The sequence below is a fragment of the Typopeltis vanoorti genome, chromosome 1 (assembly GCF_054136105.1).
Source record: "Typopeltis vanoorti isolate ZY-2024b chromosome 1, IOZ_Tvanoo_1.0, whole genome shotgun sequence".
NCBI lineage: Eukaryota > Metazoa > Arthropoda > Arachnida > Uropygi > Thelyphonidae > Typopeltis > Typopeltis vanoorti.
Genome location: NC_143549.1, coordinates 69,809,251 through 69,831,577, shown reverse-complemented (window position 1 = coordinate 69,831,577; position 22,327 = coordinate 69,809,251). Strand labels below are relative to the sequence as shown.

Sequence of the window (22,327 nt, the reverse complement as noted above, 5' to 3'; positions counted from 1 at the left end):
ATAGTTTGATGCTTGAGTTCGATCACCTCCTTTATGAAGTGGCACAATTTTGCTCTCCTTCCACTCCTTAGGAACTTGACCGAGTGCGAGACTCATATTAAAAATATATGTCAAGGCAGGTGTCAACTCTCTGGCATATTCTTTCAGAATACGTGGTGATATGTTATTAACTCCCACAGCCTTATTAACATCTAGTTTACTCAACTCCCCATACACCTCTTGCTCACCTACAGTCAGTCTCTCCTCCCCATCATCAACTGCTCTCAATCCCTCCATGAAGTCACATTCACAAGATTGAAAGATCTTTATGAACTGCTCATTAAGTATCTCCACTACACATTCTGCATCAGCTGTCTTTATACCATTTTCTCCAATCAATGTCATCCTTCCATAATTATTCTTTCTTTTGCTGGCTACATATCGAAAGAACTCCTTAGGATTCTTTTTGGCTTCATTAGCCAACTGCTGTTCATACCTCTCTTTAGCTATCAGTCAGTTGTAGAGAGGATTACTATCAAGGAAAATTAAGGTCATAAGTTTATATACACACACACACACAATATATATATGAGGTCTACATATATATATGTAGACCTCACATATGAGACGTCACAAGACCTTTTAACACAGTAGTGCTATGTGTGGGTGAGTGATTCAGGAGAAATGAGTAATTTATTGACCAATTTCTTTAAAAAAAAAAAAAAAAGTCAATAGAGTTATTGCTCTTGAATTGCAGGGAGATATGTAGTTTTCAGATGTGGGATGCTTGGAAGGGTTATTAGTAATAGTGACAGTGTAGTGGACTTTCAAGAGGATTTTAATAAGCTGAACAGGTAGGTAAATGAATGGGGATGTTAGTTTAATGCAACTAAATAAAAGGTCTTGAAATTTGGGCTGTACTTATAGGAATTGTATACTCTCTTGCTGAAAACTATACTTTAAGAAGTGCAGTAGGCATGAGATGTTGAAATGATAGTTAATAAAAATTTGAATTTAAGTAACCCAGATGATTGCTGCAATACTAAGGATATATTAACCAGTAGATAAGAGTGGTTATTCCTTCATATAAAGTACTGATGAGACCACATCTGGATTATTGTGCTCAAATCTGGTCACCAGGATTTGAAGGAGATGAAGTAACTTGGACAGGATATAGACAGATTACAAATGATATCAGGGACTATGCAATGTTGATTATTAGGATAGACTGAGGGCATGCAAACAGCACAATTTTCATGTGTATTCAGCTCATAAGATATCCAAATATATAAATTGATATTAATAATTTGACCAGTTGTATGACCTACGGATGTGAAATCTGGATATTTATGACAAGATGTATTTCAACTTTGGAAGGGGAAATCCTAAAAAAAATATTTGACCCAGTGAATGATAATTGTCTCTGGAGGATCAGATACAACCATGAATTATACCAATTCTATAAAGAATCTACATTATCTAGAATAATCAAGTTAAAATAGTTGCAGTGGGCAGGAAATGTTTTTTGTATAGAAAATGACAATACATTCTTAAGACTATAAATAGTAAAATTCTTGGTAAAACATTAAGAGGAAAATCAATCAACAATCAAGATACTACTAGTCAATATTACAACATCATATGCAATCCAAACTGGAGAAGCAACAAATCCAGGAGGCCAAGTCTGGATTTGGGCTGTAGAGCATAGGAAGAAGTAGTTTAGGAAATGCTGATAACATTCTACTAAAATCAGATATAACATTCCTTTAAGGTTCATATCCCACATTATTTGGATATTTTTTGAGAATTTGTGAACTGTGATTGATGAACATGTTGAGTGTTTTCATCAGCACATTCTCTGCTTCTTGGGTGCACCAATCTGAAGATTGGGTGGTGGTGGTGGTGGTGGCAGCAGTATATCATAGCATCCTATCTTGTGCTCTCCTCTGCAACTCTCACACCTTCAATCTATCCTCATAGGGAACATTCCACAGACCTCTCACTAACTTGGTCACTTGTCCACCTCCTAATCCCCAAGAAACACAGGTGACCAAATCTGTGCACAGTAGTCAACATGTGGCCAAATCATGGCTTTATAAAGAGGGATAATAACCTTCCTATCTTTACTTGTCAATGTGTTCTTGGCATCCAAGTAATCCTCTTCTATTTTGCCAACTCTTGCAATATGTCCTCTGAATTTGAAATCTCTATCCACCATCACTCCCAGAGCCTTAGCATCCTCAGTTTCCTGTAAATTAGTCCATCAATATGATACAAAGTGTGTGATCTTTTCATCCTGAAGTTCAATACCTTACATTTTACAGCATTGAATTGACAACCATTTTCCTTTGTCAACAATGCCAATTTATTGAAATCATCCTATAAGATATCTACATCACCTTTATCAACTATTGTCCTCTGTAGTTTTGCATCATTGGTGAACAACTGAATCCCCCTTGAGATCTTTTGCTTTATCATGTACAAATTAAAGAGTAGTTGTTCTAGTATGGAGCCCCGGGCACCCCACTAATCACCCTAATTTGTATTGATTCCACTCCACCATACACCACTGTCTGTCTTCCTATCGTCCCCTATCCATGCCACCAGCATCATATCCATCACCATTTGTTCCAATTTGTGTAACAGTTTTCTATCGGTATTCTGTCAAATGCTTTTGCAAAGTCCAGCGGTATCATGGTGTAACCATTTCCTTTATCCAATTCTCCTGTCACCTTATTATAAAATGGGAATGAATTACTGAGGCAGGACCTACCTTTTACAAAACCATGCTGTCCCCTATAGAGTATCATATTCCTATGCACCATTCCTGAATTTTACTTTTAACCAACTTTCCCAATACCTTAATCACCACTCCAGAGATACTAATTGGTCTGTAATTTGCTACTTCTGTCTTAGAGCCACCATAAGTAATGCAACTATCTTACTTTCTTTCCATTCCCTTGGAACTTTACCAGAGCTGAGACTTTGATTAAACAACTTTGTAAGAGGCACTGCCAATTCATTTGCACATTATTGTAGCACACAAGCTGACATACCGTCTAGGTTCACAGCTGTATTCACATTGATATTTTTCAATATACTGAGTGCCTCCGGATCATCTACCTCAATGCTCACATCAGTCTCTGTCACCTCAGGAACTGCAAAGTTACCACTGGATGATACACTCTTGCAAAGTGAGGATCACTTAGTAAATTAACTATTTCTTCTGTTTCTGTCACTTTCCTGCCATCAGCACTGAGTAAAGTTATCTTTCCATAATCATTCTTTCTCTTACTTGCTACATTTGGGGGAAAAAACCCTCTTTGGATTTACTTGGCCTGCTTTGCCTAATTTTCTCTCAATCTGATTTAGCCTTCCTTACCATACTAGTTATCCTTCTTGCTTGTGCTTTATACTGCTCACAAGCATGCTGATCACCTTGTTTATATTCCTTCTACAATGCTTTTTTTTTGTGGCTTCTGCTTTATATTGTTATTCTTCCACTTAATCCCTACTCTGTTCATTCTCCTGACCCTTGGTATGAACTCTGATATCACCTCCCTCAAACAGTCCTTGACTGCTTCCCATGCACTATGACTTTCATTCCATGTAGTTTCTTATGCCATGGCACTGCTCCATGTTGCCTCCTAAGTTTATTATAATTGCCAGTTTTGTAGTTCTCTATAAACATTTTCTTGAGTGAAATTTCCACATGTTGAGCAACCTCCGAGGACATGACTGCATTGTCACTTTCTCCGATTGGAGATAGTTGGGCTACTGCAGTTATGGATAGATCTTCTGATGCTATTACCATGACACTCACAAACCCCTGGTCCATTCCATCACATGCTGTTTCAAGTAACCTCCCTTAGTATAAATTAACATTTCTATTTTGTCATATGCTCTTTACTCCTTCCAGTCTACCTCAACATAGTTGAAGTCTCCCATGATAATTTTTCGACCTACACTCACTGTGCTGATGTATGTCATCCACATCTTCTTCTGGATCTGCAGGTCTATAGCAACAATATATTTTGTACTATTTATCCTCAAATGAACCATTTCCATCAGATCTACAATCTTCCTTAGCTTCTATTTTTATTTGTTGAAGTTCTCTGAATATACAAAATGCATTACATTCTATCCTTGTAACTAAATTATTCCCTGACAACTTGTTGATGCCAATAATTTTTTGTGAAGTTGAGCTGGTTATTGCTAAAAATTCCTCTCCTTTATTTCTGATACTCCCAGCATTCGTGTACATTGTACATGCATTTCAACATCTTGGGATGTTAGTCATTAATTAAAGATGCATCTTATATCTCATAGAAATTAAAAATTAATTCACCAAAAAAAAGTATTTAATTTTATTCATCATCATCAAATTCCTGACATGTACCCTCAAGAGGTGTACAGGATATGATAGTACTACATGAAAAATTTACATCATTACTAACTTCCTATCTACAATTTTCCTCCAAATCAGTCTGTTAAATGTCAAGACTCCGATATTATCAGGTCTTATATTTCTGTCTTCTAAGGCACTTTTTACTCTATCATTCCATCTATATCTTGGTCTTTCTATGGGTCTTTTTCCTGCTAACCTGGGAGAGAAAACTTGTTTTGCTAATTTTTTCTCTCCCATTCTGCTTAAGTGACCATACCACCTGAGATTAGCTCTGCTAATGCATTCCTGGATGCTGACAATATCATATTCTTTCCTAATATCCTCGTTTTTATTTTTAATATGATATTGCCATTGATGCCATCTATTCATGCCCCTAATCTTTCTCAGGACTCTCATATCTGCGGTCTCTAGTCTTTGGTCAAGTGTTTTACTTCTAACCCAGCTCTCAGATCCATAAGTTAAAATTGGTTTAAACACTGTCTTGTATACAGCTAATTTATTGTTTTGGCTGATTTCTCTCTTATTCCATATAAATTTATTCAGTTGACTTCCTACCATATCAGCTTTGTTGATTCTGTTGCTTTCTCTAAAGCCTCAAAAAAAAATTCCTCCACTTCTACCTTAGTAGAACCTTCTGTGGGACCACAGGCACAAATAAGTCTCAGTGTCCAGTTCCCCATTCTCATATTTGCCCACATCACTCTACTTGAGACTGCCTGCCATTCAAGAAGATTAGCCCAATATTTAGTGTTGAATACTGTGCCTACTCCTTCTTTTCCTTGATTGTCATTTCCTGAATATTTAATTTTATTTCAAACCTAAAAAAATAAAACTACACACATGCTCACTGAGTGATCAAAATTAAAATATTTTTTGTATAATGAAACCTGTGGAGCATTCATGACTAAACATACACACATAACAGTAATAAGATCTTTTAATAAGTAAATATTTCGTTCTAAGTATCATTATTATTATTACGGGTGACTCCAAGGAGTCCTTAGACTCATCGAGGGAGGCCCTAAACATCATGTCCATCACAACTATTTGACATTGACACAGTATCTATCATACTTTGCCTTGAACTCATTCACTGTCACAGCATGCACAACAGACTCAGGCAGCTTATTCCACTCATTCACCACTCTAAAAGTAAAAACCCAGCTCTAACACCCTTACTAATCACACTCTTTGCCTAGCTTTCATGGATGTTCCCTTGTCCTCCCACCACCAGTCCTGTTCTCAAAAATATCCTCTGAATTAATCCTATAAAAACTCTTCAGCAATTTGAATGTCTCAATCATGCTCCCCTTTTCCACCTATCAACCAATTGCTGCAACACAAATCTTCAACCTGTTTTCATAAGGTTCATTCCATAGACCTGCTACCATCTTGGTCACTCACCTCTGGATTCTCTCAACCTCCTCCCCATCGAGAAGACACCTAGGTGATCAGATCTGGGCTCAGTAATCTAGATGGGGTCTTATCAAGGCTCGATACAGAGGAACATTAACTTGCTTATCTCTGCTCATCAAAGTATTCTTCAGCATCCAAGTGATTTGATGAGCTGACTTAGCCACTTTTGCGATGTGCCGCCTAAACTTCAACTCCCTATCCACCAACACTCCTGAATCCCTGGCCTCATCAATCTCCTGGAGTACAGTTCCACTAATGTGATATACTGCTGCTAATCTTTTCACCCCAAAATCCATAACCTTACATTTTTCTACATTAAATTGACATTCATTCTCCTTAGCCCAGACCACCAATCTATCCAAATCATCGTGCAAAATTTTGACGACATATGCATTCACTATTGCCCTATCCAACTTAGCATCATCAGCAAACAAATGAACCGTTCCTCTCAGATCCTTTCCTATATCATTAATGAACAAATTAAACAGCAGTGGTCCAAGAACAGAACTCTGCGGCATACCACTAGTCACAGGCTGTCTTTTGGACTCTACTCCTGAATAAACTACTCTCTGGTATCTCTCCATCAATCACCTCCTATCCATCTCACCAACCCTATATCTATTCCCATATATTGCAGTTTACTGATTAGACTTCCATGTGGTATTCTGTCAAAGGCCTTAGCGAGGTCCAGCAGTATCACTGTAAACCCATTACCCTTATCCAGTTCAGCCGTCACTGTGTTATAAAACCTAAGCAAGTTACTGAGGCATGATCTACCCTTCACAAAACCATGCTCATTTTCATCAATCTATTCCTGTATTTTTTCCTTGACTACCTTCTCCAAGACCTTGATAACGACTCCTGATTTGCTGATCGGTCAGTAATTTGCAACAGTAGTCTTGGTTAGTCCTCCTTTATGCAGTGGAACTATTTTCCCATCTTTTCACCCCTTTGGGACTAAACTCAGATTAAACAATAAAGTCAAGGGCACTGACAATTCTTTAGCCGCTTCACGTAAGATCTGTACTGATATACCATCCAATCCCACAGATGTATTCACATTAAGGTTCTGTAATAGACTATTCACCTCCACTTCATTCACCAGAATTACCATATAAACTAACGGTTCATTCCTTCAGTGTCACCCCTGGATTAGGACATAATTACAATGGAATCCCTCTATACGTGCAGTAATGTAATTAAATTTTAATCTAATTAAAGAATTAGATTAAAATATATCTGGGGGAAAAAAAAGATTCTATTAAAATGAGATAATATATAAAATTATTTTACGCAATTTAGGATGACAATTTCCCAGAGTTTAGGGATAGTAAGAACGTCGTTACGGTTCAAATTGGATCTGTGATGTAAGGCTTCAGCACTTTCTTTATATAAATGTTCATGTTTGTATAAAGATCTGTGTAGAAGTTTGGACTTTTTCCAATGGACCCTATGGTTTGGGTTTTCAATTCTGTGTTGTACGAGGCCAGATTTCTGTGGTTTGCTAAGATGGATATGGTCTTGATGTTTCAAAATGCATTTGCTAATGGATCTACCTGTCTGTCCATGTTCCTGTAAACTGTCCATAGGACAATTTACAGGAACATGGGACCTCGTACACGCCAAGTAGCATCAGAGGTGAGAGTTTTTGGAGAAAGTAACCATATTTCTTCATAATTTTGAATTATAAATATGGACGTTTATATAAAGAAAGTGCTGAAGCCCTATGTCACAAACCCAATTTAAATTGTAATGATGTTCTTACTATCTCTGAAGTCTGGGAAATTGTTATCCTAAATTGTGTGAAATAATTTTATATATACCTTAATATAATCCTTTTTTTTTCCCTCCAGATATATTTTAATTTAATTCTTTAACACGCTACTGCACTCATGAAGGGATTCCATTGTAAGCATTTGCACTAACTGAATTTGATTCCTAGTATTGTTTGCATTAACTGCTGACGATGTCCTATGATACTTAGGATGGAATATTTACTTATTAAAAGATCTTATTACTGTGGTTATGTTTGTATGTTTAGTCAAAATTAAAATATTCCATTTTAAGACCTTGTAGAGCACCACCCAGCGATCCAAATACTGCAAAACTTTGCAAGAATACAATACGTTGTGCATCATAGAGAAGCAATATCTGTGTGTGTGTGTGAGAGAGAAATTCCAAAATTCAATTCCAGGAGTGCTGTGTGATGTACGAAATGTATATGTAGTAATTTTTCTGCGTGTAAGAGGGAGAAAAGCAACACAAGCATAAATAACATTTTTATTTCTACCTACCTACCATCTGGTGTTACAGCTCGTTGTGAGCCTTAGCCTCCTGTACAACTTGCCTTCACAATCTTCTATCCATGACTAGTCTTTCGAGCCTTTCACTTTCATAGTAGTCAAGTCTTGGATTACATTATCAATCCATCTTAATCCTGGTCTTTTTTCCTTGTTGCATATATCTTCTCTCTCAATATTCTTCTTGGTCTTCCATTCTCTCTACATGACCTAACCATTGCAATCTATGCACTTTTATGAACCTAACAATATCTTTTTTTAGTATTTGACTAATTTCTTTGTTGTACTGTATTCTCCATACACTATTTTCTTCAACAGGTCCATAAATTCTCACAATTTTCCTTTCAAATTTCCTCAAATTGACTTGGTCTTTTTCACTAAGAGTCCACGCTTTGCTTCCATATGTAACCACGGGTCTAATGAGTGTTTTATATTTTAGTATTTTAGTACTTCTGCTTATTAGCTTGCTTTTAATCATGTTCATTGCATAATATGCTTTATTACCAGTTTGAATACGTTCTTTAATTGCTGATCGGGCTTCATTCTCTACAATATCTCCTAGATACTTAAATCTGGCTACTCCTTCAAAAATTTTCTGTCCAACTTGTAGATTCTGTGGTTTTCTTCTTATTTCTGAAGTTGACATCACCATATATTAAGTTTTATTTACATTGATCTCTAATCCCATGTCATTAGTTTTTCTTTCCAGTTCATTATACACGTCAATTAACCATTTCTTAGTCCTTGACATGATGACTATATCATCAGCATAAGCACATAATTGACTTGATTTATTAAAAATTGTTCCTCTTTGATCTAAACCTTTAATCGTATAATGTAAAGCTATAATAAATAATGTTGTTGATAGTGTATCTCCTTGTTTTACACCTTTATTAAATTCGAAGGTGGTCACTAAATTTATTATCTATTTTAGCTTTTGTTTTTTTTATGGTCATCATTACTAATCTAATTAATTTTGGTGGTATCTCTAATTCTTTCATAGCCTTTTGTAGACTATCTCTGTTTAGACTGTCAAATGCTTGCTTAAAGTCTATAAATAACATGTAGGTCTAATGCAGGCTCAAAACATTTTTTCATCATCTGTCTGATAATGAAAAGTTGATCAATGGTACTTCTGTTTGATCTAAATCCACACTGATATTCTCCTATTTTCTTTTTGGTAATTTATTTAAGCCTCTCATTTATTATGGATGTAAGAATTTTATAAACTACATTAAGTAATATAATACCTCTATAATTACTACAGTCGAATTTGTCTTCTTTTTTTTTTTTATAAATCTTTCATAATCTGTCCTATACTTTTTAGTATAGGACAGATTATGCCAACATTTCAGCTGTCTGGCATTTCTTCCTTGGACCAGATTGTTGAAATATATCCTGTAGTACAAAACATATCGAATCCCCTCCATGTTTCAGTAATTCTGCAACTATATTATCTTCTCCTGGTGCTTTATTATTTGTCATTTTTTATATTTTAGCTTCAATTTCACTAGTTGTCGGTGGTCTCTTCTATATCAATGTCCTTTCTTGTTTCTAATTGAATATTTTCCCCATTTTCTTCTCTATTTAATAAATCCTTAAAATATTCTGCCCATCTCTACTATTTTATTTTCTTCTCCAAATAAATTTCTTTTCTTATATTTACATCCATTAATTCTTGTTGAAATCCTTTTTTCATTTTTTGAATTGCAGCATAAATTTTTCTACTTTCATTTTGAGTATTAAGTTGTTCAATTTCTTTTATTTGTTTCATAATCTTGTCTTTTTTTTTTTTTTTTTAGTATATTATTTGCTTTTCTTCTAAGTTCATTGTATCTCTCCTGATTACTTCTAGTGTTTAGCTGCATTGTTTGTGCTCTTGCTCTGTTCTTCTCTTTTATAGCTGCATCACATTCTTCATCAAACCATTCTTCATTACGAGTTCTTTTCTTTTCACCTATTGTTTCAACAGCTTCTTCTTTAATCATATTTTCAACTCTATTCCATTTTCCATCAATACTATTGAATCTATCAGCTATGTTATTTTCAGTTTTATTTAATTTAGTTTTCGAGTTGTTTGGAATTTCTTAACTTCCTTTACATCATTACTAAGTTTATCTATGTCCCATAACCCAGCCTTCTTTTTTGTCATCTTTATCACATTTGATAATCTTTCTCTTATAATCATTTTCACTAGATAATGATCACTGTCACAATTAGGACCTCTAGAACTCCTGACATCAGTGACAGAGGAGAAATGACATCTCGAGACTAAAACATAATCTGGTTTACTTCGTTCGTGCCTGGTATTCTCCAAGTTTCCAGGTGAATTGGTTTATGTGCAAATGATATGCTTCTTATGAATAATTTGTTTCTGAGTGCAAATTGTACTCAGAAACAAATCACCATTTTCATTGTTTTTATCATGCAACATAAATATTCCTGCCACTTGCTTTTGATTTTCATCTCTCCCAATCGTAGCATTGAAATCTCCCATGATTAATAGAATATCATACCTTTTGTGTCTTGCAGCAAACTTCTTCAAGTTGCTCATAAAATCGATCTTTGTCAATTTCTTCTTTCTCCTTAGTTGGTGCATGAGCTGAAATGACAGTAATGTTTCTAAATTTTGCTTTTAATCTTGTTTTGCATATTCGGTCATTAATAGCTTCATATTCTAACATACTTTTCCACATTTCCTTGCTTACTATGAAGCCAGTACACAACTGACCAGTTTGTTTATTGGGATCAATATAAATAACACTATAATGCTGTTTATCAATTCTCCCCTGTACTTGCCATCGCATTTCTTGTAGTGCAATGAGGTCTATTTTATATTTCAGCATTTCATTAGCAACTTCATTCATCTTTCCTATTTGTTTCATTGTCCTTACATTCCATGTTGCCATTTTGATATCTCTCCTTCTTATTTTATTCTTATTTTTCTGTCTATTTCATAATCTAATCATATCCTTTTTTCTATTCCAGGTTGGTTGCCACTGAGTACTGTTCGGAGATTTCATTTGTATCAGTTTCATAGCATCAAATTTTTTATATGATTGGATTGCCAGCCCAATGCACAACTCTCCTCCTTCATCCAGGCTTGGGACTGGCTGCAGTGATCACTACTCAGAGTAACCAACTTCAGGCAGAGTTACATTTTTATTCACTTCCATTATATATATTCTTGGACTATACTGTTCAGTGTGCTGCCTTTCTCAATATGCCACAAACTGCACGCTTTGCATTGTGTGTTCAATGGCAGAATGCAGCTGATTAGGACTGATGTTGTGCATATGACATTATGCTGTATTTTAGCGCTGGCAAGTTATTAGGATGATCCCGATAAACCCTATCTTTGAGAAATTCCCAGAACTAGAAGTCTAGCTTCCATATGAAATGTTCTTGAAGAACCTCTTGTATGGATTGCTATGTGTGGAAGGGTTCCCCCCCATCCTGCATGAAAATGACTGAATCCATACTCAGGCTCTGTTGTAGCTGTGGCAGAACAAAATTGTTTATCATATTGCAATATCTCTTGACAGTAACTGAACAGGTAACAGGACCTGATTGATGAATGTCCTTGAAGAATGGTCCAGTGATAAAGGAAGCTATAAATCTGGACCAGACAATAACTTTAAGTGAATGCAAAGGAATTTGTTAGATTGCATACAGGGTTTTGGTGAAAGTGAGCCTCATCTCTCCACAGAATCATCGATGGCCATGCAACATCCAACTTCACTCAGCAAGGAATGTTAAAGTGAATGTCATTTGACTTTCAAATTACAGGCACAACTTGTGTGTCAAGGTTATCCTGAATGGGTAGAGATGCAGTTGTGTGAGACACATCCACGTGTCTTGATACAGCACGTGCACTGCAGTAACCAATGCTGTTATTCATGGCTTGTTCCACAACAGCAGTGGCAACTTCATGCACTTGTGAACTGATTCGTTTGCAACCTCTGCCAGGTTTAACTCCCAATGATCCCATTTCTTCAAAAATGACTAATCATTCATCGCAAGCATATGGAAATGTTGACCTCGTCGACATTTGTTCACGCAATAACATTCATGGAGTTCAGCACTGCAGTTGTTTAGGTAGTACAGCTTCATGAACAAAGCAAAGCACGTTGGGGAAAGGTTTAGTGCCATCTCTGTGGATGGTGTTAACAACCAGAATGAAGGGAAAAATCCTGTCCATATTTTTAAACCCACCTGCAGATTTGCATGATATGCAAATTCCATGCAATTGGCATTTACAACACCCCTGGTGGTTAATTTTGGAACTGCTTTTTCTCTCAGATATCACTTTGGCATGACACAGTGTATTCCTGCAAAGTCGTATCATTTGAATCACCGGATGGCACTCCACAAGATCTTAAACAGGGATACTTTAATTTTGATCACCTTGTACATCAGAGCATACAAGGCATCAATAAACAAGTGATGTTGAAATTCATAATTTGAATTATCAAAAGAATATCCTATTTTTAAGACCGACTCTAATTGGTGTTGGTCTTAAAATTCATGTCTCAAATTTAAACCCTCTTTTTTTTTTAAATTTGGGACACGAATAAATAAATTAGTTAATTAATACAGCCATGCTCATTGTGAAGGTTAGGAGAATGCTTTGCTTTCCTGCTCTTCTAAAATCAATCACTTAAATTTCTAACAACTTCTTCGCAGTAATATAGTGTTCTGTTATTTAGTTCTGTTATGTTCAGTGTCTATAGTTATGACATGAGTCCTAAGAGTGAGATTAATACCAGTACCTCCTTTAGACACAGGCAAGAAGGGCATCTGCATAACACAAAATAAATTTATTAATGAAGAGGTAAAAAAAATGTAAGATTCAGAATCAGTCTTATAGAAATTAAATTTTATGGAATAAATACATAATTTATGCATTATTATCTCCAGGCAGTCAAGGCTCAATAAAGGAGGTTGTTGATCACCCAACATCAGATGTCATACCTTCTGTTAAACTCATTCACTAGTTCAGCAGGCAGTTTGTTCCACTCACTCAGTGCTCTGTGATAGAAAAATCTAGCTTTCATCCCTTTCTTTACCATACACAAATTTCCATAGTGTCCCCTTGTCCTCTCCCCACCTTCCACATAATGAAAAAAAAAAGTTCACAACTATCTTATAACACCCATGCAAGGTTAAAGATCTCTTTTGTATCACACCTTCTTCTCTTGTTAACCGGAATCTGTAATCCACATACTGTCAATCTGTCCTCGTTATGTACATTCCATAATACTGATATAATCTTTAACTCTTCTTTCCCCCCCCCCCCCCACAACTTCTTTATCTGCTTGAAACCCAGTAGACCAGATCTCAGATCTATTCACAGTAGTTCAAGGCTTTGTTAAGAGGCAAAATTACATCCTTTCAACATTGTAATTATCCTCCGAGTTCTACACTACTTTGAAAGAAGTCAACAGACCCCATAGTGTGAGGACAAACAGCCATGGCACCCACCTTAATGACTACAGCAATCCTATTGGGCATACTTTTTATAAATGTGCGATAGCAGTCAAAGGAAATTTTGACCATTCTTCTTGTAGGCATGTAATGAAGTCCTGGACTGTTGTGGGGCAGATGTCTAGACCTCTCCCAATGCTCCACTTCATCTTAGATATTCAGTAGGATTGAGATCAGGGCTTGGTGGAGGCCAGTCAAGTGTGGTGACTTTCATGTCCACAAACTATGCAGTTACAGAACCAGCCTTATGACAGTGCACTGTCTTGCTGAAAGGGACAATAGTCAGTTCCACAGAAATGCCAGAAAGTAGGAAACATTGCATTGTCCAGAATAATCACGCTACACCTCAATAGTGTAGCTTGATTCATTGCTCCATAACACAGCTTTCAAGCTTCCACATCCCACTGTACACACTCTTTGCATCACTGAAGACAATTGTGCATGTTGGTTCAAGTATTGTGGTCCTACCATGGAAACCCATTTTTTTGTAACTCGAGTCTGAATGTTTTTGTACAGATTCATGTTTCAGTTGATGCTAAGAACTCCACATTCAATGTGTCAGTTGACAACTGGCAGTTTTTACATATAATCCTCTAGCATCCTATGGTCATGTTCAGTGAGTGTGGTGGGTCATCCACTGTGAGTAGCACTTGCAGTTGACTTTCTGTGCTTCCATATCAGTATAGTATAGTATCACTGATTGTTGATTTGGGGTGGCCTAATTTGCCCAATGTTATGACTCATTACATGGCATGATACACCCTGCCTGTGGGGTATCTGTTGACTTCTTTCCAAGCAGTATATTTGTAATTCTTTCTATGTGACCTTTGAATTTCAAATTTCTGTCCACCATTATGCCAAGAACTCCAGCCTCATCAGTTTCTTGTAGCATAACCCAGCTAATATAACATACCATTGGTCACTGTATTATCTCCTCCTAAATGACACCCACTCATGTATTTCAACTATTTTTTCAACTGTGCCATCAGTATTCATTAAATTTATCCTTCTGCAATGATTCTTCCTTTTACTCACTACATAGCAAAAGAACTCTTAGAGATTTCCTTTGGTTTGTTCAGCCAATTTCTTCTTATAATCAAATTTTGACTTCTTCATCATGCTGTTACCCTTCTTGCTTGTATTTTTAATGTTTGCTAGTCACTTCCCCGACATTTTTATAAATACTGTTACACTGCCTGATTTATCCTTCTGATCCTGGCTATGCAATCTAATATTGCTATCTACCATCCTATAATGAACCCATGGATTCCTTTGAAATGTTGAATAATAATTTCTCTTGCACTATTGACGTTCATCCTTAACAGTTGCTTATACCATGGCAATGTTCCAAACTACTTCCTGAGTTTGTCGTAGTCATCACCTTTGTAGTTCCACATGTAACCCTTTTTAATTGAAAATTCCTTATGCTTAGTCATTTGATTTTTTATTTCAGACTGAAATATTTGGCAAATTAAACATTATTCTTGTGCAAACGTGTATATATTTCTTATGCTTAGTCACTTCCCAGGTTAAGACTGTGGTTCTCCCCCCCCCCCCATTTGAAGTTAAAATGATTACCTTGATTATGAATAAATTTTCCCTTGCTATCTCAAGAATCGGTACTCTCAAACCCTTATGTCCAAATATATCTAAATATTATTGAAATAGAAAAAATATTAAAATTTTAGATTTATAAACATGTATATAAAACAGAAATAATGAATGGAGAATTTTTTAAAAAAAAATTAACTTTCCAGTACTAATTTTGATCAGTAATGTATTTTTGCAAAAGATCCTCTTTCTTGGATTAAGAAGGTGTGATGGTTTCATTCATTCATTCATTCATTCATTCATTCATGTGTCATCTCCTATCCAGGAAGTTGGCTACCATGATGGGACTCATGGTTGACTGTGGGAGTTATGACATCTGGTGAGGACTGTATATCTTTCGCATATTCTCATAAGTATTCATGACTGTAAATCCATGTGTGTTCATTGGGGGGGAGACTGGTTTGCCTGTTCTGAAGGTTGAAAAACATGAGTTTTCAGCTGAAATAAGACCTCTACCTCCAAATGAGACTGGCTAACTTAGCTTTAGCCAAAACTAGGAAGAAATTGCAAGTGTAATATTTGCTCTTGAAAATATCCCACTTTAGAAACCAAAGCATCATGGTTCTGAGAGTTAAAATTATTTTATCTTGATTATGTTGTGATATTTTCTCCATAAATATTACATCATATACATTGAACAACATTCTTCCTTAAAAACTGACTTAAATTTTATATTTTGATTTTATTAGCATCCTGGAAAATCCTGAATGTATATTACCTTGTTCATTGCAAAATGAGGACAGTGAGACTCAAGCAGAAGACTTAAAGGAAGTTAAGACTGTTCTTAATGAAAATGAAAATAGTTTACTTCTTGATCCAAAAAAAATTCTTCAGTATGGGTATGTATATTTTTCAATATAGTTTCATGTAATAAAATTATTATAGTATTTATAAAAAAAAGTGTAAGATTAAAAAACCTTGTTGGTAAAGATTGTCTACTAGATAAGTATGTGGTTCTGGACTTGAGGGTTTACTGCAATATATATATCTGTACTTTTTTTCCCAGAAATAACTGGGGAGAGTTTTGGGCATTGATTAGTTTAACTGTGCCAAAAGGTGTAGGCATAAGTAAGTGAAACTTAGTTTCAATGATTAATTATAGGGATTTGAATATAAAGGTGATATTTTCAGGGAGGATAGAGAGTACAAGGACTGGGACTTGCACAGGGACTGGCAGACCACGCTTTGGACACTCCTTCACACAGGATTAGATGGAGGAAAACGAATTTGCTATTTAGGAGTCGTTATAGATCTGAAAGATTATTTTTTGAGTCAACAATGGCTTTGAAGAATTCTCCCAACCTTAACAAATATGGTTGCATTAATTTGCCAAAAATTTGGGAGACGGTTATCCTAAGAAAAACTCCTGGATAACTGCTGTTTTTTTTTTTTTTTTTTTTCCCGTTAGAGGGCGCCAAAAATAGGACTTTAGATCTTTTGTCTTTTGCAATTATATTGTTTCACTCACTCACTGTCGCGTTTACATGTGTGTTGTGCTCTGATGATGCCGAGTTGAAAATCAGCGTAATATTAGTGTTAATAAAACATCTTTGTTGATAAAAGTGTTTGTGGTGTTGTTAATACCGTGAAAAATAAGTCATGAATAACCATCAACGCCTAAGCTTATCTGTTAGATTAAAGGAAATGGAATTTATACAACTTTTAAAAGATTTACTTATGACATCATGTAATAAAAGGAACTTGTGATTTGCGAGTGCAGGATCTGATGTAAAATCAGATTTAGCATCAGGCATTTGTCATTAAGCAAATGCCTGAATGTAGTCTTCACCTGGGAAGTCCCATTACACAGAATTTTCATTTAAGTAGACCTATGGAGCAATTGATTATGGAAAGGGAGGAGCCAGCTTGGAAGGAACTACTATCTTCAACCCCCCCCCCCACATGCAACATGAATTGGGGTGGGGTTTGAAGACAGTAGTTTACTGTATATTGAATCAGAAGTTGGATGCTTAATATTAAGCAGGAGCTGCAAAAAAAAAAAGGAGAGACATTGTGGAGGGTATATAAGGAATATGGTGATTATCAAGCACATGCCAGAAGAACCAGTATGGTAGGAATGCAGAATCAGTGTAGATTACCTTAGCAGTTCAAAGCGAAAGTGTTTCTTTAACAGCAAACAAAAGAATGACTATGGAAGTGGTAATGGTTGAGAGATACTTTAATGTCAGCTGATAGGGAGTTGACAGAATCTTAATGTGAATTTGGCCATGCGATTAGATGGGAGGAACATCTTGTGTATTGTGAGAATGTTCAAGGAAATTTGCAGTGCTTCTGACACCAGGCTGTTTTTATTAAATCTTAGCCCTTGTAACATACCATTAGAGTGTAAAGGAGGCAAAAAATTATTAGATCAGTCACTATGCCATGATTGGTGGTTAGGAAATGAACTTCTCCAAAAAGGTTGGTCAAAGGCAGAATTCAAGAATACTTAGCGGTAGTATGATATTCTTGGGGTGAGAGGGATAACGCACTTGCAGAAAATGAGTCTTGCATTAGTAATCTACTCACTTGCTATAATAAAGTGAAAGTTGCATTGCATAAAGAAAAGGAAATGGCTACACATTGATGCTGCTGAACTTTCAAAAGCATTCAACAGGATACCACATAGAACTGTTATGTAAACTGGAACAAATGAGGATGGATATGAAGTTAGTGATATGGATAAAAGAGTGGCTGACAGACAGACACATTAGAGGACTTGATGAGAAATTGAATCCAAAGAATGTGAGTGATCAGTAGTGCCTGGCAGTATACTATAATTGGATTGCTGCTTTTTTTAATTAATAAATCAGTGATACAGGATGTGATTTTTTTTTTGGGGGGGGGGGGAATATCCTATTGTTTGCTAATGATGTGATAAAGTCTGAGGATATCTTGCAGGAGGATTTAGATAGACTGGCTCTATGGACAAAGGATAATGGTTGGTAGTTTAATGTGGCAGAAGTGTGAGGTTTTATGAACTTTGCAATGATAGCTTGTGTGTGTGTGTGTGTGTTGGGGGGGCGGTTATATTACACAGGTATCTCCATGGAGTCGGAAGACTAATTGAGTTTTCTGGCAGGAGATCCATTATTCACACAATATCTATCAACATCATTATTATTATTAAGAAAGAGCTCTAGGGGAGTCGGGAATTCTTCGAAGGACCTTTCCTTTAATTCATTCACTGATAAACACTTGCAACAGAGCTTCAGAAATACAACTTAAATCTATTATCCACGAAAAATTTTTACCGCCAAATGTATCAGTATACTTTATGTAGACATACCCAGCTGGTCATATGACGTTAAGTTCCATTGTTGTAAAGCAAATCTTTTTTTTTTCTTACTTCTAGATTCATGGAAATCACTAGTAGATCACTGCAGCAACATTGCTTTTACTTTGAATTTTACCTTCCAGTAATGGAAGGTAAAATTCAGGAAGGTAGGTGTTTTGCTGTGAATTATAAACTGCTTCCAATAATAAAATATAAGTTGGAAATAATTTATAATTCACAGCAAAACACCAAAACACAGAGAGATGTAGTGAGCAATGACATTATAATAATCTGTTCACAAATACTACACATTGGTTGATTGCTGGCAGTGTCATGTCGTTAAAACTGTTCTATGAGCAGATTGCATAAAACGAAATGTCATTAAAGTGGGATATTATTGTATTATTACAGGTGATGTTTTATAAAACTGAATGTTATGGTGACAAAACAAAGTAATACATTTGTTGTGAAGGATGTGGCAAACAGAATATGCCACTCCCATGCTCATCACAGTGTAGTTTTCCTTTCATTTGTTGTTCATAATGAAGGGTAGATTTATATAAATTATCCATAAATAATAATTTAGTAGGAAAGACAAATAATAAAATCCACAAAAACAACAACATAGGTAGCACTCGCTGTGGAGCCAGACTCACTTTTAATGAGTGCTAAATGGAATTAGAGATGATAAAGGTGACATGAAAACAGGAGAAAAAGATATCCTTCAAGTATGGAGTAATTACTTTGAAAAACTGCTAAATGAAACAAGCAGTGATGACAGCACAGTGGTAAAAAAACACTGACCAGGCATGCAGTCAGGAATACATATCCATACTTGAAGTAGAAAAAGCCATCAAAAGCTTGAAATGTGGAAAGGCAGCAGTAGTAGTAGATGATATTCAATCAGAAATGCTCAAGTATGGAGATATAAAAGTCTTACAGTGGCCACACTCCATAGTTCAAAAGGCCTGAACAGAGGGAGGAATTCCAGATGATGGGAGTAGAGCTCTCATAGTACCCATATATAAAAAGGGAAATAAAACTGAATGTGAGAATTTTAGAGGTATTTCCTCTACTGAGTGTTTCTGGCAAGATTTATGCCAGTATACATGAGAAACAGTTGAGAAGGATTGTGGAAGAGAAGCTTGGTGAAGAACAAGCTGGATTCAGGCCAAATAGAGGCTGTCAGGATAGCAGATTTTCACTTTAGGATGACAGATAGTTGAGAAATCATGGGAATATAACAAAGATCTGTATTTAAGTTTTGTCGATCTGGAAAAGGCATATAACAAGGTGCCAAGAGAGAGAGAAGCTATTCCAAACTCTACAGTTATATGGTGTCAATGGGACATTATATCAAGCAATACTTAGTCTTTATTTGAGTTGTAAGTTAGCAGTTAGAATTGAAGGAAGTACAGGAAGATGGTTTAATGTTAAATCTGGTGTCAGACAGGGATTTACATTATACCCTATCTTATTCGTTACCTATATAGATCACATTATGAAGGAAAGTGGTATTAAACCTGATATCAAAATTGGAGATGTTAATCTCAGCTTTTTACTTTATGCGGATGATGTTGTACTTCTAAATAAATCCGCTACAAATCTGCAAGATTCCCTGACTAAAGTGAATAACTGTTGTAATAGATATAGTAGCATTAGATATGGTCAGCATTAAAACGACAAAGACAATGAAAATAGGCAGAAACATTGAAAATATCAACTGCATTGTGAATGGAGAACCTATAGAACATAGGATCCCAAACTTTTTCGGGCCACTGCCCATTTTGCAAGACATAAATTTTGTAATGCCCCCCCCCCCCCCCCATTATAACAGTTTTCTGCGTTAGTCGTTTGATATTTTTGACGTAAATAGTAACTAATGATACATTACTGCTTATGCCGTTAAATTTTTAAAAAGAAGTGGCCAATATGTGCTTCATCTTGAATATAGTTATTGCTATATCCATTTTGGTGAAATGTAGCCTGTATGTAAAGATTGTAAAATGTATGCTCGAATAACATTATGCACAGTTTCATACAATGGTTTAAATATGAAAATTCGGAATACATATTACGAGATTGCATTACATTACTAAGAATCTTATTATAATAATTAAAACACCATCAAATGTATTAGATGGTTTATTTCGAACTTACAAAGTAAAAATACAAAGAAAAAATATCAAATTAATGTGACAAATTAATTTCTTTTATAAAGAGCCACTGACTCCTAGACCGCCCCAAATGCTTCTGATCCCACTATAGCTGCTTCCCCCCCCCCTAGAAGGCTTCAGTGCCCACTGGGGGATGGTACTGCCCACTTCGGGAACCTATGCTATAGAACAACTGAAACATTTCAGCTACTTAGGCACGATTTTTAGTGAAGGTGGTAAGTTAAATATGGAAATGAACAACAGAATCAACAAAGCTGGTATGGTTGGAAGTCAACTGAATAAATTTATATGGAATAAGAGAGAAATTAGCCAAAACACCAAATTAGCTGTATTCAAGAGGAATTCAATCCAATTTTAACTTATGGATCTGAGAGAGCTGTGTCAGAAGTAAAACACTTGACCAAAGACTAGAGACCACAGATATGAGAGTCTTGAGAAAGATTAGGGGTATGACCAGATGGCATCAATGCAATATCATATAAAAAACGAGGATATTAGGAAATGACTTGACATCGTCAGCATCCAGGAATGCATTAGCAGAGCTAATCACCTAAACAGAATGGGAGAGGAAAGATTACCAAAATGAGCTGCCAGGTTGGCAGGAAAAAGACCCAGAGGAAGACCCTTAGAAAAGTGCCTTAGAAGATTGAAATATAAGATCTGATGATGTTGGAGTCTTGACAGACTGATTTGGAGGAAAATTGTGGATATGAAGTTAGTACTGATGTAAATTTTCATGTAGTACTATCATATCCTGTGCACCTGTTGAGGGTATATATCAGGAATTTGATGGTGACGATGAAGAAAATAAAGTTCTGAACTTTAAAGGAGATGAAAGAAAGTGAAGATGACTAGTTTACATTATGACTTAAACAAAACTGGAAACTAAAATTGTGTGTTTGTGATCCTTTAAAAGGAAATACTGTACTGTTTGAATTAAGGATTTCAGATCAAGTTTATTTCCAAATTTCGGGAAATAAAACTCATAACAAATTCTTTGGCATATTTTTATCATATTAATTATTCTTTGATCCTTTCCTTTAGTGTTACCCGGTGATCAGCAATCATTTTACATAATTATGAACTCTAACCATGATATAAATAATTATTTTAATTTCCCAATGTTTTGACCTTCATATTAAGGTCATCATCTAGAGTACACACACACACACACACACACGTGTGTGTGTGTGTGTGTGTTAAAGATACCAAGCTATTTTAAACCTGGTTTTACTCCATTTCCTAAGTAAGCAAACAGACAAATAAGTCAAGTTTGCGACTTTCACGTAATGCAAGTCTAGCTGATCCTGCAGGTAGTGCAAGACCAAGGTAACTCATGGTAAACATAGAATAAGCTCTGATCACTAATCTTAATATTTATCCATAATGCAAAGCACATCTCCTGGAGAAGATGTATGATGCTTTGTATTAAAGGCAAGGGGCCACTACCCAGACCGGTTTCGACCTTTATTGAGGTCTCATCAGTGGGAGCCAGGCTAGAAATATCAAGATTTTAGTAATACAGAGCTTAAGTATTTTACCAGAACAAGTTACCATAAGATTTTTTAACCTTATAATTTAAACTACTGTTTACCATGAGTTACCTTGGTCTTGCACTACCTGCAGGGTCAGCTAGACTTGCATTACGTACAGGGGCAAACGCCTGCACGTA

General features: G+C 35.8%; 1 protein-coding gene across 3 annotated transcripts in view; it reads left to right on the top strand.

Moving 5' to 3' along the window:
• Positions 1-22,327, top strand: part of LOC150110071 (uncharacterized) — a 184,083-nt gene that overhangs the window by 66,291 nt on the left and 95,465 nt on the right. For 2 of the 3 annotated variants that reach the window (XM_090391106.1, XM_090391090.1), the window contains exon 2: positions 15,891-16,040. In XM_090391106.1, coding sequence (XP_090247232.1) covers positions 15,891-16,040 — 150 coding nt within the window. Of the gene's footprint in view, positions 1-15,890; positions 16,041-22,327 lie in introns of those variants that run through there. The other variant, XM_090391098.1, reaches the window with a different exon arrangement.